This window comes from Myotis myotis, unplaced genomic scaffold, assembly GCF_014108235.1.
Source record: "Myotis myotis isolate mMyoMyo1 unplaced genomic scaffold, mMyoMyo1.p scaffold_m19_p_4, whole genome shotgun sequence".
Classification (NCBI taxonomy): domain Eukaryota; kingdom Metazoa; phylum Chordata; class Mammalia; order Chiroptera; family Vespertilionidae; genus Myotis; species Myotis myotis.
In genome coordinates this window covers 102,513,643-102,531,680 of record NW_023416346.1, presented here as the reverse complement: position 1 = coordinate 102,531,680, position 18,038 = coordinate 102,513,643, and the positions used below count along the sequence as shown (strand labels likewise).

The following is an 18,038-nucleotide window of genomic DNA, read 5'->3' as shown; positions in this document are numbered from 1 at the left end:
GTCCTGGTCTGAATTAGCTACTACCTTGCTTCTACTTCATAATTCTGCACTATCTATTTTATTCTCCTTGTTACCTATGCTATTGATTTGTGGGTGGAAGTTTGATCATAGCTCACTAATAGACCTCCTATTCTCATGAGCAGCAACTAGCTTTAAAAAACAAAAGAAAACAAAACAAAAAACAACTGGATGTCAAGTAATGAATATGTTTTGTTCTGAAATTTTTCATTTTGAATTAGTTACTTGGAATTTGGAATGCCTTACTTAAGTAAACAATGAAATAAATAATGGTTAAGAATCGAGGCTAGTTCATAAAAGTCTCTATAACCCTTAGGGTAACTGAAATACAGTACAAATCTTGCAAAAGAAAATGGTACAAGACATTGCTTTTTCATTTTTGGAATTAGGAAACTGTTTACTTGTATAAGAAAGTGAAGGATGGTTATAATGGAGAGAGTGATAGTTTATTAGATGCCAAGACATTTCAGGAGACTCTGAAGATTTCTGGGTATTTTTATTAGTTTGAATGGTTCATAATAATGGTTCTCTTAGGAAAAATTAAAAACAAACATATTGAGAGGGGTCAAGGCAATTATATTTTGTTCTGCATAGTTGTCATGGGTTCATACATTTAAATAGCCAATAATAATTTACTGTATTCATTCTACAAAAACAAGATTAGCTAAAGAATGTATAACCATAGCAATACAAGAGACATTATCATTTTTAATGTTAGTCATTTAGAGAACATTTACTGAGTACCCACTTGTTGGGAAGCATTGTATTCCATGATATTGGGGGCATTCAGTTACTTACTGGAAATTTTATCTATTCTAAAGTTGCAGTTATTACATCTAAGATTGGAATGATTGACAAATACTTTCAGAAGCCCTACTTTTTACTAAATTCAGTTTGATATCTCCAAACTACATACATTCTATCTCATGTAGTGCGTTCCAGTTTACAAAACACATCCATGTATGCAGCCTATTAAAAAGTGATCTTATAGCTCAGGGTAGTTTAGTTAAATAAAATACTCCATAGTATTATACTGTTTAGACTAATAAACAAGATAAACAAAGATGAAGTTCTTACAGTTAAAACTCATTTGTAAGAATGTCTGTACCCTTATGGAAGCAGCAGTCCATGGGAAGCAAAAATCATTAATTGTTAAATCTAGTGCCCATTATTTTAATCATAATGAAATATACGTTAGCCTCTCACCACTGTGACATTGCTGTGGTAGAGCATTAGTGGTGAAAAAAAGGCTTAAATTTAAATATGGTAACATTCATTATATCTAAGCTTCAGACAAAAGTTTCGAATAGTTATAATTTAAGTGTATTTTAATTCTTGAGTGATATCTTTATATTTTTTAAAATTAAACTTATTGGGGTGACATTGGTCAACATGAACATAGAGGTTTCAGGTGTGGTTTTCTATGTTACAAGATCTGTATATTATACCATGTGCTCACTACCCAAAGTCAAATCTTCTTCTGTCACCATATATTAGGACTCCTACCCCTCTTCCCCCCATCCCCTTCCCTCTGGCAACCACCATACTGCTTGTGTTCATGAGTTTAAGTTTTAGATCCCACATATGAGTGAAGTCATATGGTTCTTAGCTTTTTATGACTGACTAGGGGCCCAGTGCATGAATTCGTGAAGCTTGTAAGGAACTGTGAGCCCCAAGGCTGCAGTGGGCACAGGGGTGGGTCTTGGCCCCTCCCACTGTGGCCCCTGTCCCCTGTCTGCCAGTAGCCCTGCTCCCGCCGCCGCTGCTCCCACACACTGATGGTGCTGCCCCCGCTTGCATCCACTGACGGTGTGGAGCAATTGGGGCTGGCGCCAGCAGTGGGTGCAAGCGGGGCCAGTGCCATCAGTGGGTGTGAGCAGCAGCTGCTGCACTGATCGCCTCTCAGGAGCAGGGGAGGTGGAGAAGCCCTGAGGAGTGATCAGGGCCAGCACCAGGCAATGGCAGCAGGTGCCAGCCCCAGCAGCAGGTGCGAGCGCCAGGCAGGACGGTGGTGCACGGGAGCAAAGAATTTTCAGTAACCACCATAGGGTCACACTAATGACAGCTACCAGCGCCCCACCTTGGTCTGGTGCACCGCTCACCTGCTCCACCATCCTGTCGTGGCCGACACCTGCTATGTTCTGTACGTGCCCCCTGGTGGTCAGCACACGTCATAGCGACCGGTTTGGTTGTTCCGCTGTTCGGTCTATTTGCATATTAGCCTTTTATTATATAGGATTTACTTCAGTTAGCATAATGTTCTCAAGGTGCATAATGTTCTCAAGGTGCATAATGTTCTCAAGGGGCAGGTTGTTGCAAATGGTGCTATTTCATCCTTTCTTATGGCTGAGTAGTATTGCATTATGTATATGTACCGCAACTTTTTTATCCAGTCCTATTGCAGGACACTTTGGTTGTTTCCATGTCTTGGCCATAGTGAATAATGCTACAATGAACATAGGGGTACATATGTCTTTGTAAATACATGATTTCAAGTTTTTTGTGTATATACCCAGGAGAGGAATTGCTGGGTCCTATGGTAACTCTATTGTCAATTTTTTGAAGAATTGCCAGATTGCTTTCCATAGTGGTTGTACCAGTCTACATTCCCAACAGCAGTGAATGACGGTTCCCTTTTATCCACAATCTGTCCAACACTTGTTATTGCTTGTTTTGTTGATAATGGCCAACCTAACAGGTGTGAGATGGTATCTCACTGTAGCTTTGATTTGCATTTCCCTAATAGCCAGTTAGGTTGAACATCTTTTCATATATCTATTGACTGCTTGTATGGTATGTCTAGTTGGGAGAGGTGTATTTTCAGGTCCTCTGCCCACTTTTTGATTGGGTTGTTTGCTTGGTGTTGATTTTTATGAGTACTTTATATATTTTGGAGACTAAACCTTTGTCGGAGCCACTGTTTGCAAATATCATCTCCCACCTGGTTGGCTGTCTCTTGTTTTGTTGTCAGTTCCTTTTGCTGTGCAGAAGCTTTTTAGTTTGATATCGTCCCATTCATTTACTTTTGCCTTTACTTCCCTTGCCTTTGGGGTCAAGTTCATAAAATGTTGTCTACAACCAAGGTCCATAGTTTGGTACCTACATTTTCTTCTATGTAACTTCCTGTTTCGGGTCTTATATTTAGGTCTTTGATTCATTTTGAATTACTGTTTGTACATGGGGACAAACTGTTATCCAGTTTCATTCTTTTGCATATGGATTTCCAGTTTTCCCAGAACCATTTATCGAAGAGACTATATTTACTATATTGTGTGTTTTGGGCTCCTTTGTCAAAAATTATCTGCTCATATACATGTGGTTTTATAGCTAGGCTCTCTATTCTGTTCCATTGATCTGTGTGTCTGTTTCTCTGTCAATACCTTGCTGTTTTGATTATCATAGCTCTATAGTATAATTTGAAATCAGGTAGTGTGATACCTCCAGCTTCATTCTTTTTTCTCAGGATTGCTTTGGCTATTCAGGTTCTATTGTGGCTCCATACAAAACTGATGATTTCTTGTTCTGATTCTTTAAAAAATGACTTTGGGATTTTGATGGAGATTGCATTAAGTCTGTATATTGCTTTGGGTAATATGGACATTGTAACTATGTTGGTTCTTCCAATTCATGAACACGGAATATTTTTCCATTTTGTTGTGCCTTTTTAATCTCTTTTAATAATGCTTTGTAATTTTCAGTATATAGCTCTTTCATGTTCTTCGTTACGTTTATCTCTAGTTATTCTTTTGGTTGCAATTGCAAAATGAATTGTTCTTTTCATTTCTTTTTCTGAAGTTTTGTTGTTAGTATACAGGAAGGTGGTGGATTTTTTGCACATTAGTTTTCTATCCTGCAACTTGTCTGTATTTGTTTATTGTTCCTAATAGTTTTTTTGATGGAGTGTTTAGGGTTTTCTGTATACAGAAGCATGTCTTCCACAAAAAGTGACAGTTTGATTTCTTTCTTCCCTATTTGGGTGCCTCTTATTTCTTTCTCTTGCCTTATTGCTCTGATTAGGATTTAAACCACTATGCTTAATAAGAGTGGTGAGGGTGGACATCCTTGTCTTGTTCTAGATTGTAGAGAAAAAGCTTTCAGTTTTTCATCCTTGAGTGTGATATTAGCTGAGGGTTTATCATAGATGGCCTTTATTATGTTGAGGTACTTTTCCTTCTATTCCTATGTTATTGAGTGTTTGAATCATAAATGGATGTTGTATCTTACCAAATGCTTTTTCTGCATCTATTATTAGGATCATACGATTTTTCTTTTGTTAAAGTGGTTTATTATGTTGAATGATTTGCTTATGTTGAACCATCCTTGTGCCCCTGGAATGAACCCTACTTGATCATGATCTATTATTTTTTGGATGTACTGTGGTATTCGATTTGCTAGTATTTTGTTTAGGATTTTTACATCTGTATTCATCAGATATATTGGTCTCTAATTTTCTTTCTTTGTATTATCTTTGCCAGGTTTTGGTATCAGGGTTATATTGGCCTCATAGAATGTGTTAGGAAATAATTGCCTTTTCTTCAATTTTTTGGAACAATTTAAGAAGGATAAGTTTTAAATCTTTTTTGAATGTTTGGTAGAATTCACTGGTGAAGCCATCTGTTCCTGGACTTTTCTTTTTTGGGAGATTTATGGTGGGTGTTTCAATTTCCTCACGACTGATCAGTCTATGTAGATTTTCCAGTTATTCATGTTTTAGACTAGGAAGGTTATATAATCCTAGGAACTTATCCATTTCTTCTAGGTTATTTGATTTGGTGGCATAGTCTTTTATAATGTTCTACTATGATTCTTTTTATTTCTGTGATGTCTGTGGTGACTTCTCTATCATTTCTGATTTTGTTTATATAAGTCTTTTCCATTTTTTCCTTAGTGAATCTAGCCAGGGGTTTGTCAATTTTAACTTTTTCAAAGAACCAGCTCTTTGTTTTATTAATTTTTTTGTATAGTCTTTTTGTTCTCTATTTCATTCAATTCTGCTTTTATTTTTATTATTTCCTTTCTTCTGCTGACTGGATTCTCTAGTTCTTTAAGATGTGATGTTAGGTTGTTTACTTGGGATTTCTCTTGTTCCTTGAGGTAGGCCTCTAATGATATAAACTTCCCTCTTGTTACTGTTTTCACTGCATCCTAGAAGTTTTGATCTGTTGTATTGTCATTCTCATTTGTCTGTCCATATCTTGTTATCTCATCTTTTATTTCTTCTTTGACCCAGTCATTTTTTAGTAATATGTTGTTTAATTTCCATGTATTTGTGGGTTTCTTTACTTCCTTTCTGCAGTTGATTTCTAATTTCAAGCAATCATAGTTGGAGACTATGCTTGATATCACGTCAATGTTCTTGAATTTGTTGATGTTAATTTTGTGACCCCACTTACGGTCTATCCTTGAGAATGTTCCATGTGCACTGGGAAAAAAATGTATAATCTGATATTGTGAGATAAATAGTTCTCTACATGTCAATTATGTCCATTTGGTGCAGTGTTTACTTTAAGGCCGATATTTCTTATTGATTTTCCGTTTGATTGGTCTGTCTAGAGCTAGGCCTGACTAGAGCTATCAATGGAGTATTAAGGTCCCCAACTATGATTGTGTTTTCATCTGTTTCTCACTTTGATTCTGTGAGTAGTTGTTTTATATATTTTGGTGCTCTCTAGCTGGGTGCATAAATATTAAGTGTTATGTTGGGAAGAATGAGAATCCCAGAGGCCTTCTAGCAACACGAGGGGGTCAAGTGACACAACCAGCTGACTCCGATAGAAGAAGACACTGTGACTGGGTGTGTGGCAACCATGACTGCCCTGCCGGGAACTGTAACTGAACAGTCATCGTCAGAATGTCGGGCAAAGACCAAATTGAAATCTTTCCCTTGCGAATGGCACAGACCATCACGAAAGCTCGATTAAAAGGAGCACAGACAGGTCAAAACCTCCTGAAGAAAAAATCTGATGCCCTAACTCTTCAATTTCAACAGATCCTAAAGAAAATCATAGAGACTAAAATGTTGATGGCTGAAGTGATGAGAGAAGCTGCCTTTTCACTTGCTGAGGCCAAGTTCACAGCAGGGGACTTCAGCACCACAGTTATCAAAAAATGTGAATAAAGCCCAAGTGACAATTCGAGCAAAGAAAGATAATGTAGCAGGTGTTACCTTGCCAGTATTTGAACATTACCATGAAGGAACTGACAGTTATGAACTGACTGGTTTAGCCAGAGGTGGGGAACAACTGGCTAAATTAAAGAGGAACTATGCCAAAGCAGTGGAACTACTGGTGGAACTTGCCTCACTGCAGACTTCCTTTGTTACTTTGGATGAAGCTATTAAGATAACCAACAGGTGGGTAAATGCCATTGAGCATGTCATCATTCCCAGGATTGAACGTACCCTTGCTTATATCATCGCAGAGCTGGATGAGAGAGAGCAAGAAGAGTTCTATAGGTTAAAGAAAATACAGGAGAAGAAAAAGATTCTCAAAGAAAAAACTGAGAAGGAGGGACTTGGAGAAACAGAGGGTAGCTGGAGAGGTGACCGGAGCCTGCCAAACTTCTGGCTGAAGAGAAGGATGAGGGTCTTCTGTATGAATAATCTTGCCTGCTCTGGTTCTTTCAGAAGTTCTGACATGACACCATTTTAGTTCAGTGTGTAGGTTTGGTTCGTGTGGCTGTTTATTTTTTGGTCTAATTTCACTGGTTGTAAAACTTCCCTGGATGTCCATTTATGGGATTACTTTTGCAGAATCCTAATTTACCAACCATTGATCACAGATGAGATTTAGAGAACCTGCCTAGGAACTTGTAGAATTTCTTCTGCAGAAGTGTCACCCTACCCCAATTATAAATGGTTACAAGTGATCGGCTTACCAAGCATATTAGGAAATTCCCCTTAGGAACCAGCAGTGGTCTCAGGCCAATACAAGAAGGCCAGCTACTGTACAAGCATCCTCCATTCCTACCCACTCACACCCCCTGGCGCTGTTATTGGAGGGAGCTGCAGCCATCCTGTGTTTCTGTGGTACTTCTCCAGCTTTAGGAAAGCCTTCCCTTAATTTACCTTGCATGACAGGTCTCTGTTTGTTCTCTCTGTCATGGAACAGTTTTGCCAGTTTGCATGTGATTGTGGTATAAACAGTAAAATGATTTAAAAAAAAAGTGTTATGTTGATGTAGTATTCTTTTTATCATTATAAAGTGTCCATCTTTGTCTCTTCTTATCTTGAAATCTATTTTGTCAGATACAAGTATTGTCAGGGCCAGCCTGACAGGGTTGAGCCGGGCTGAGACAGGGAGGTGGGAACTGAGAAAAGAAAGAAAGACAGGAAAGCGGGGTCGGGAGGATCCCAGTTCTCTCGATGAACTGAAGCGAGTTTATTAGCTATACAATCCTATTTATACACAACACACTGAATAGGAGTTCTGTCAAGAGGAATGTATTCTTTGTTCCTCTTAATCTCTAATGGAGAGACACAGCAGAAGGACAAGTTCTCAGTACAGCATATCTCAGTAAATAGTTACAGACTTCTTGGTAAGCTATGAAAGGCTGTTCTCATTCTACAAATGTTGCTCTCATTCTACTGATAATCGCCATCCAAACAAGTCTGGGAAAACTGTGTGGGTAAGGGTCCCAGCCTTGCTACCCCCTTCAGGTGCAAGGACCTTGCCAGCTTACATCTGGCCCCCAACAAAGTATGGCTGTACTTCCTTTTCTGCGGATGTTATTTGTTTGGAGAATCATTGTCCACCCTTTTACTTTGAATCTTCCTTTGTCTTTGCAGCTTAGATGTGTCTTTTGTAGGCAACATATGGTTGCGTTTTGTTTTTTGAGCCAGTCTGCTACTCTCTGCCTCTTTACTGGGGCATTCAGACCATTTACATTTAGGGTAATTATTGATGTATGAGGATTTCCTATAGCCATTTTATTTATTTTTTTTTTCTGGTAGCTCTCTTTCTCCATTGGTCCTTTTCCTTTGTGATCTGTTTGTTGTTTTTGTTTGATGGTATTGCATACTTCTTTCCGCTGTTTCCTCTTTTTTTAAAACTATGTGTCCTGTTTTGTCAATATTTGTGTGTGGTTACCTTTAGGTTTATAAAAAATAAACTTGCATATATACCCTCGCTTTTTTTTTCTTTTGAGTACATCTGATCTTCATTCTTTTTTGCTAGCTCACCTTTTATGTTTTTGTTGTCATAAATTATGCCTCATTATGCTTCAAGTTTTTGGTGATCTTGCTCTTACTGTTGTGACCTTATATACTTTGTTTCGGGTAGAATTACTCCCTTAAGTATTTCCTGCAATGGAAGTTTTCTGGTGATAAAATCCATCTGTTTCTGTATGTGTGGGAATATCTTTATTTCTCCTTCATATTTATTTAAAGCATAATTTTGATGGATATATTATTCGTGACTGGTAATTTATCTCAGACATTTGAATATTTGGTTCTACTCTCTTCTGGCTTGTAGAATTTCTGCTGAGAAATCAGATGAACTTCTGATGTGTTTTCCTTTGTAGATCCCTTCCTTTTCCCTGGCTGCTTTGAGATTTTTATTTTTATTTTTTGTCATTCATTTTTGACAGCTTTAATACCCAGTGCCTTGGAGAGGGCCTCTTTGGATTGAGGTAACTAGGTGTTCTGTTTGCTTCTTGGATTTGTGGATTTAGTTCTTTCCATAAGTTTGGAAATTTCTCATCAACTATTTGTTTTAATAGACTCTCCATTCCATGCCCCCTCTCCTTCTCTTCCGGAATGCCTATAATTTTAATATTGCTTTTTCTGATGGAGTTAGATAGTTGTCATAAAGCTCTTTCAGTTTTCTTTATGCTCAGGTCTCTCTCTTCTTCCATCTGCATCATTTCTAGATTCCTATATTTGACACCACTAATTCTTTCCTTCATCTGGTTGGCTCTATTTTCTGTGCTTAGTAGTTCATTCTTAATCTTCTTAATTGCATGCTTCATTTCTAGGGTTTCTGTTTGGTTCTTTTTTAAAGTTTCAATCTTTTTAGTATAGTACTTACTTTGTTCATTGATTTGTTTTCTGAGTGCATTGAATTTCCTGTCAATAGTTTCTCGTATCTCATCTAGTATTTTCAGAACTGCAATCTTGAAATCTCTGTCATTTATATCACATATTTCTATCTGTTCCAGCTTACTTTCTGGATATTTTTCATTTTCTTTCTGGTCATCTTGTTACTCTGGTTATTCATGGCATTTGCTGTCCTCCTTTGCCTACACATTTATCTCTAAAGAGGTCTTTCTACTTTTTCTAGTAGATGGTGCTGAGTTGCCAGATTTTTTACCTCTGTGATCTCCCAGTCATGAACTTCTGCAGCTTCCCTAAGATAGTACAGCTGTGCTGCTTGAGGGTTGGTTTTAGCTTGCTCTGACCATAATGGTGACCCCTGACCTCCATGAGTCCTGCCCCAAGCACTCCAACTGGGGGTCAACCACAGCGGAATACAGCAGTTCTACTGCAATAGCTCTTGGTTTACAGAAAATATACTCCTAATTCAACTCAAAGGCAAAGGCTGAGTTTGGGGATTCCATGCGGTGGCAGGGCTCTGTGGTTCCATTTCTTTGTCTGAAACATGACCGCCAGCCTAGTGGTGGAGAGTCACAAAGCAGAACCCTGTGCTCTGTCAGGAGCCTGCTTATTCAGACACTTTTCGCTTCCTCGCTGCTTAGTCTCTCAGGGGTCTGCTGGTTCAGACACTATTCGCTTCCTTGCTGCTCACCCTGGTAGGCTACCCATGCCCCCTGCCTCTGTTCCTGCTACTGCCAGCTTCCTCCACTATCCCAGCTGGCCAAGCTACGAGCTCCCGCTGCAGGGCTGCACCTGGAGGCCATCTGCACTTTTCTCCCTTCTCGTCTTCCCCTTTACCCACCTTTATATGTTTCAATGTGCAGGTACCTCAGGCATGCATGTGTGTTGAGCAGAGATGTTTTTGTTGAATTATAGTTGGTTAAGTTGTTGAAATTTCAAGGGGAGAAGACAAAGGGCTCTTTCATGCCGCTATTCCTCTGACATCACCTTTTGAGTGACATCTTAAAGGCATTATTTTCAAAGCTGGCATTAAATCTTAAGCTTTATTAGATCTCATTAGGTGTACATACATTTTGTTAGATATATTAATCTTTGTGAAATTATTATGACTACTGAGGGATCATTGAATCTGAAGTATTTTTAAACAAATGAGTTATTTGATGCATCCTTTTTACTACAATTATAGAATTAAGACTTGGCAATATAGTATCTAAAATATGGGCTTATATCAGTTGTGTAGTATATTAGGCTAAAAGTAATGAAGTAACATGCCATAATTTAGTCAGTGGAATTGGATTTGTTTCAAAAAAACAAATGCCAGTTTTGTTTGTTCTGCCCAGTGCTTGACTAATATAATGAATAGTTTATAAAAATTCACCTAAATAATGATTGATTAACAAATTCTTTACTGGCCTCTTGGATACTCAGACTAATGGTTTAGATTGATTTTTAAATTCCCTTTTTCTTTGAAGTAAAGCTAATTTTTAAAATTTTATTTTCCTTATTATAGATGTAACATTTAAATTTTTAATATTTATTTAGTTATACTCACTTAACTGTATCTCAGTATAGAAAATAGCAAAATCTGTTGCATTTAACCATATGGTTAAATTTAAAACATGCTAGTTAAGCCCACCTGGTGTGGTTCAGGGGTTGAGTGTTGACCTATGAACTAGGAGGTCACTGTTCGATTCACAGTCAGGGCATGTGCCCGAATTACGAGCTAGATTCCCAGTGTGGGGCGTGCAGGAAGGAGGCAGCCAATCAATGATTCTCTCTCATCATTGATGTTTTTATCTCTCCTTCTCCCTTCTTCTCTGAAATCAATAAAAATATATTTTTTAAAAAGCCTAGTAGTTAATACTATTGAAATTGTTTTTGGTTCTCTGATATTGATTATGAGAGACGTTGAAAGATGAAATCAATCCTTCACATGAATGCTGGCAATAATCATCATCCTTACTTTTTGAGAAAGACATATCTTAGATAAATCTAGACTGTTGGGATTACAGAGGGATCTTAAATTTTTTCTCTTTTGGTGGAAATGCATAATCAGTATTTTTATTTTTTTCATTGATGAGGAAGTCCAGTGATCTAGTTTCTTCTTAATAATTACCTGGCCTTATAGGGCTTCAATTCCTTATCGAAAACCCTTGAGGCCTGTTATCTTCTGTTATTCAGATGTAAAAATATGTACTTTAGATTAAACAGAAACAAAACAAAACCTAATAGACACAAATAACAGTATGGTGATTACCAGAGGGGAAAGGGGGCTGGAGGGAGATAGAAGAGGGTAAAGGAAGAATAAATGGTGATAGAAGGAGACTTGACTTTGGGTGGTGAACACACAATACAATATACAGATGATGTATTACAGAATTTTACACTTCAAACCTATATGTTTTCATTAACCAACTAGAGGCCTGATGCACAAAATTCATGCAAGAGTTGGCCTTCCTTCCCCCGGCTGCTGGCACTGGCTTCCTTCTGGCATCCGGGACCTGGGCTTCCCTCTGGCACCCAGGGCCTGGGCTTCCCTCCCATCACTCGCAGGCACCAGGGACCTGGGCTTCCCTCCGGCCACTGGCAGGCACCCAGGACCCGGGCTTCCCTAGCAGCCCCGGCTTCATCCAGTCTAATTAGCACATTACACTTTTATTATTATAGATGCCGCCTCAATAAATTCAATAAAAATATGTATTTTAGAAAGTTATACTGTATAGATGCTGATATGCTATATATGATGTAACATTCTTAGCAGGGTCTGAGGAGGCAGTCTTTAGTTGAACATATTAATATTTCTGCCATCAGATGTATGACTATTCACATTAAATGAGAGAAAGGTAGAAAGAAGAGCCTTATATCCATTTGGGTCAAGTTTTGTTGCTAAACCAGTTATGAAAAACTTAAGATTCCAGAGTTTTTTGAATTTTAAATTTCACCTAATCAATTGTGAGCCTGTAATATGTTACGTATTAAAACATTAATATGTATAATGCTTTTAACAAGTAATTTAAAATATAATAAAATTATATCTTTATTTGGTGGTTATCAATTTTTCCCCTTTTACCTTTCATTTCATCCTCTAAAATATTTTCTTTGTACAGCTGCTATATTCTCGAGGATTGCTTATTGATCTTCTAATCAAATCTAATGTCAGTCACTATGCAGAGTTCAAAAATATTACCAGGATTCTTGCATTTCGAGAAGGAAGAGTGGAACAGGTACTGTGCTGATCAAGTATTGTAACTGGATATGAGCTTAATTTATTATGGTTTGCTTTGGAAGGATGAGCAAAGTATGATTATTTTCCTAGTAAAGCAGAAAATCTCAGTCCTGGATGATGATTTACAAATGTAAATATTAACAAATTGCTCAATTAAAATTTGTTTAATTTTTTTCACGAGATCTTCTGTAACTTGATCTTGGTGTTGAGAAAGTGTTAATTTTGGGCAACATTGCCAGATTTGAGATGTCTTTTGTTCCCAATTAGGGGTGACATGCCATTGGCCTCCCCCGCCTCCTACCCCCCCCCCCCGCCCCACCCCCCTGCAGTGGTTGAAATATTTTATTGCTCCTTTGGTGACTGGTTGTGGGAGTAGTCCCTCCACCTAGGATAGACCCTATAGAGGAGACCATCTCAGTCCTTGTAGCCCAGGAGCCAGACTGGACTGAGCCCCCAGGGCATCCTATGGAAAAATGGCACAGCATAATTACCAATAAAAAAATCATAATAAAAATAAAAAGTCTCACCCTACTCAGTTTGGCTCAGTAGATAGAGTGTAAGCCTGTGGACTGAAGGGTCCTGGGTTTGATTCCAGTCAAGGGCACATGCCTGGGTAGTGGGCTCGATCCCCAGTGCGGGGGTGTGCAGGAGGCAACCGATCCATCATTCTCTCCCATCATTGATATTTCCATCTCTCTCTCCCTCTCCCTTCCTCTCTGAAATCAATGAAAATATATTTTTTAAAAAAGTCTCTGTTTTGACTACTCTTCAGGTTTCCCACTGGAAGTGTGCAAAGCTATTGAAGTACATATTCAGAGTTTTGTGAGTTTTGTCTTAGCCTTAAATAGTGCCTGTCCACTTTCCTCTGATAGATTTCTCAATTCAGCACATGCAAAGGGGCTGGCTTGTTCACAAGGTCTTCTCTTCAGACATCCATTTTGATCCCTGCATCCCACAGCTCTGAGACAAGCTTCAGTCTCTCCTATAGTAGCTCTTCTGTATAGATGCCACAAGCACCTGTGTCTCTTTGGTCTGTACCTTCTTCTCCAATGCCTGTAGCCTCTGCTTCATGGTAGAGAAGATCCACTCCACTCCAATGCTGAGCCCAACACATGGCAACTTGTGCCATTTGAGGTCAGACATGCCCACTAGACCATCATAGCGCCCTCCAGCAGCCACACTGCACATACCGAGGGTCTCTTCCCCTGCCTGGGCTGGGGTCTGTAGCAGCACTGCCTCATGGATCACCCCAGTATAGTAGTCCAGCCCCCAAGCAAGGCTCAGGTCGAAGGAAATCTTGTCAGCAGTGCCAAGCAGGGTCAAGTACTCAAACAGCAGCTTCAGGTCCCCCAGGCCTTCCAAGGCCTGCTTGTTTTTGGACAGTTTAGGATCCTGGAGCAGCTGTTCCACCAGAGATACCCACCATGCTGCTGGATGAAGTCCCCAATGCGGCCAGCCACCTCAGGTGTGAGGCCCTTCTCTCCCACCATCTCATTCTTTACTTGCTCCCAGGACACCTTGTCTAGCCTGTCCACTGATGAGCAGATGGTGTGGAATTTGCTATTAGGAACCCCACAGATTATAAGCATCCCAGCTAGGATGTGCTGATCATTAACCTTGACCAGAAAGTCACCTATCTGAAGTGAATTCAGGATCTCACTCATTCACGATCTTTAGGCACTCTGCATCAGGAATCATGGAGTCAAATTGCTCAGCAATGTCAAAATCCTACAAGGAGAGAGGTAGTTAGAGGTCCTTGGGAGTTTCTTAAGTGGGCATTCCTGGGAACTCTTCTCTCTCTGAAGGCCAGTTTGCACTTATGCATAGACCATTTTCTTCTTTCTCTGATCATCAGCCCAGAGGAAAACCCCAGAATTCTTGGGTCTGTTACTATTTCTGGTTTCCTTTCCATCTATTGGGCTATTCCAGTGGTCGGCAAACTGTGGCTCTTGAGCCACATGCGGCTCTTTGGCCCCTTGAGTGTGGCCACGAAGTTTCAATCGCACTGTACGTGCGCGCCCACACGTGGTATTTTGTGGAAGAGCCACACTCAAGGGGCCGCAGTTTGCCGACCACTGGACTATTCCTTCATCATCGCACTCATCTACTTTTCCTATTTCCTCCTACCACTGTGGGGGGGGGGGGGAAGAGAGCCAACTATACAACCACCATTGGCCTTTTAATGACATAAGGAGTAACTTAATAAATTAAGTGTGAGAGCTCACAAGTTAATTAGCTCTGGAGTCTACAGAGATGTTATTAGAACTGATGGAAAGTAATGTGACACAGCCTGACTGGAATGGAAATAATCTTGTTATACTTAACTGAAAAAAAAAGTTTTTTGGAATACTTGTTTATCACTAGGAAGCAGTTTCTTAACTTAAAAAATCATGTATTTCAGGTTCCTTGTTCGAGAGCAGATGTCTTTAATAGTAAACAACTTACTATGGTAGAAAAGCGAATGCTAATGAAATTTCTTACATTTTGTATGGAGTATGAGAAACATCCTGATGAATATAAAGGTATTGTGTTCATTTAATTGTGTTCTATAATTACTTAAGCTTTCTTATTATTTTAATATGTTTGCTCTAATGTAGTGAGCCAATTATTACTCTTTTAAAATACATTCTTACTGTGCACTATCCATTAGGTTAGCCATTAGCAACATGTAGCTATTAAAATTAATAAAATGTAAAATTCAATTCTTTAGTCACACTAACCATATTTCAAGTATCCAATTGCCAAATGTAGTTAGTAGCTATTGTGGCTACAGTGCAGGTATCGAATATTTTTATCGTTGAAGAAACGCTGTGCTGTGTGTTAATTTTTATTCTTGTTAATTAAATATTGTTGACAACTGGTTCTTCATAGATGATACAGTAGTCCCCCCTTATTCACAGGACATATGTTCCAAGACCCCAAGTGGATGCCTGAAACTGCAGATATTACCAAACACTATATACACTAGGTTTTTCCTATACATACATACACTTTTTGGCTTCACTTTGATTACGAATTGCCAGTGTCACTGCTCTTATTAAATACTAGAGGCCTGGTGCATGAAATTCGTGCACTCAGAGGGGGGGTCCCTCAGCCTGGCCTGTGCCCTCTTGCAGTCTGGGAGCCCTCAGGGGATGTCCAACTGACAGCTTAGGCCTAAGCTGGCATTCAGACATCCTTAGAGCTGCTGTGGAGGCGAGAGAGGCTCCTGCCACCACCCTTGCACCCACCAGCCGTGAACCTGGCTCGGGGTTTCTGACTGAGGGGTGCTCCCTCTGTGGGAGTGCACTAACCACCAGGGAGCAGCTCCAGCGCTGAGCGTCTGCTCCCTGGTAGTCAGTGTGCATTATAGTGACCGGTCTTTCCGCTGTTCGGTTGATTTGCATATTAACCTTTTATTATCCTATCTAATAATAGACAAACATGGTAATTAACCATACCTCCGACACTCTTCCCATTGGCTAATCAGGGCGATATGCAAATTAATTGCCAACCAAGATGGTGGCCGGCAGCCAGGCAGCTGAAGCAAACAGGAGGCTTGGTTGCCCCGGCGATGGAGGAAGCCAAGGTTCCCCGCCTGCCACCGCTGGGCTCTGAGCTCCTGAAGCGACAGCTCCAAAAGATACAATGTTTCAATCATAGAAGCTAAAAGATGGCAGTTAATTTGCATACGCAGGCTCCAAGCTGTGGAGCGAAGGCAAACAGCCCCGAAGCCGCAGAGCAGCGAGGCCTCCCGGCCCCGGCATCAGCAGAGCGGAGAGGCCTCCTGGCCACGGGACCAGCGGAGCCGCGAGGCCTTAGGGCCCCAGGATCAGCAGAGCCGCGAGGCCTCCCGGCCCCGGGATCAGCGGAGCGGAGAGGCCTCCTGGCCCCTGGGTCAGCGGAGCGGAGAGGCCTCCTGGCCCCTGGGTCAGCGGAGCGGAGAGGCCTCCCGTCCCCGGGGTCAGCGAAGCGGAGAGGCCTCTCGGCCCCGGGGTCAACGGAGCCGCGAGGCCTCCCGGCACGGGGGTCAGCGGAGTGAAGAGGTCTCCCGGCCCCGGGATCAGCTGAGCCATGAGGCCTCCCGGCCCTGGGATTAGCAGAGCGGAGAGGCCTCCCGGCCCCTGGAGCAGTGTCATGGGGTGGTGCCGCAACCCCCAGATAGGCCTTGCTCTGTGGGTGACAGGGCGGTGCCCCAACCCCCAGATCGACCCTGCTCTGTGGATGACGGGGCAGTTCCCCAACCCCCTGATCGACCCTGCTCTGTGCGTGTCAGGGGGCGGCGCCCTAACTCCCGGATCGGCCCTGCTCTGTGCGTGACGGGGGAGCTCCCCAACCCCCTGATCAGCCCTGCTCTGTGTGTGTGTGACAGAGTGCGGCACCCCAACCCCCCATGGGCCCTGCTCTGTGAGTGACAGGAGGCTGTGCCCAAACCCACCCCTCCCCCCATCGGCCCTGCTGTGTGCATGACAGGGTGGGGGCGCCACAACCTCCTGATCGGCCCTGCCCTGAGCATGACAGGGGGCTGTGCCCCAACACCCCCCATCGGCCCTGCCCTATTCCTGACAGGGGGCAGCGCCCCAACCCCCTGATTGGCCGGCTCTGTGTGTGACGGGGTGGCGCCACAACCTCCCTATTTGCCCTTCTCTGTGCGTGACAGTGGGTGGCGCCACAACCTCCCCATTGGCCCTGCCTCGAGTGTGACAGGGGGCAGTGCTCCAACCCCCAATCAGCCCTACCCTGAGTGTGACTGAGGGTCGCATCACAACCTCCCAATCCTCCCTGCTCTGTACATGACAGGGGGCGGCGCCCCAACTCCTCAATCGGCCCTGCTCTTAGCCCGACCAGGGGCTGCGGGGTAGGCACCTAGGGATTGGACCTGCCCTCTGCCACCTGGAAGCGGGCCTAAGCCAGCAGGTCGTTATCTCCTGAGGGGTCCCAGACTGTGAGAGAGCACAAGTGGGGCCGAGGGACATCCCCCCCCCCCCTGTGTGCACAGTGCACAAATTTTTGTGCACCGGGCCTCTATTATAAGATAATAAGAGTTACTTGAACACAGGCACTGTGATACTGAGATATTTGATCTGATAACTGAGATGGATACTGAATAAACAACTCACAGTGTATGCAGTGTGGATATGCTGAACAAAGGGGCTGATTCCTGTCCAGAGTGGAATGGGGTGGGGTGGATCAGGATAGCACAAGCTTTCATCATGTTACTGAAACCTGTGCAATTTAAAATTTATGAATTGTTTATTTCTGGAATTTCACATTTAATATTTTCGGGACTGTGGTTCATTGTGGGTAACTGAAAACATGGAAAACGGATCCATGGATAAGGAAGAAAATACTGTATTCTTTTGCATTGTTCCATTCATGTTTTTCATCAATAATAGAAAAATTATAGTTTTTCATTTTTACAGGATTACTGTGCTTAGAATATTGAATTATTTATTTTGATTCATTTTTTTTAAAAGCCTAGATGACATGGTGGAAACCACTGGATTAGGAGAATATGTGGTTTCTGGTCTTGGCTTTGACCCATCTCACTGTGTGATCTCGGGCCAGTTACTTTACAGTTTATTGAAAATTGAATGTATCACTTTAGTGACAGAGCTTTATACTTGAAGGGCATTGGAATAGAAAATTTTCCAAAGTAGACATACTATTGACAGTTCATCTATAAAGTTATAATGAGAACTACAGCAGTATCCTATCTAATAATAGAGAAACATGGTAATTAACCATAACTTCGCTACCCTT

The 18,038-nt window shown here is 41.4% G+C and overlaps 1 protein-coding gene and 2 pseudogenes across 1 annotated transcript in view; 2 read left to right on the top strand and 1 right to left on the bottom strand.

The window, feature by feature from the left end:
- CHM (CHM Rab escort protein) overlaps positions 1 to 18,038 on the top strand; it is a 258,996-nt gene that overhangs the window by 117,909 nt on the left and 123,049 nt on the right. Inside the window, exons 6-7 of the mRNA XM_036305573.1 lie at positions 12,178 to 12,294; positions 14,698 to 14,818. Of these exons, the coding sequence (XP_036161466.1) occupies positions 12,178 to 12,294; positions 14,698 to 14,818 (238 nt within the window). The remainder of the gene's footprint in view (positions 1 to 12,177; positions 12,295 to 14,697; positions 14,819 to 18,038) is intronic.
- LOC118654228 lies at positions 5,870 to 6,947 on the top strand (annotated as a pseudogene).
- Positions 13,222 to 14,208, bottom strand: LOC118654259 (annotated as a pseudogene).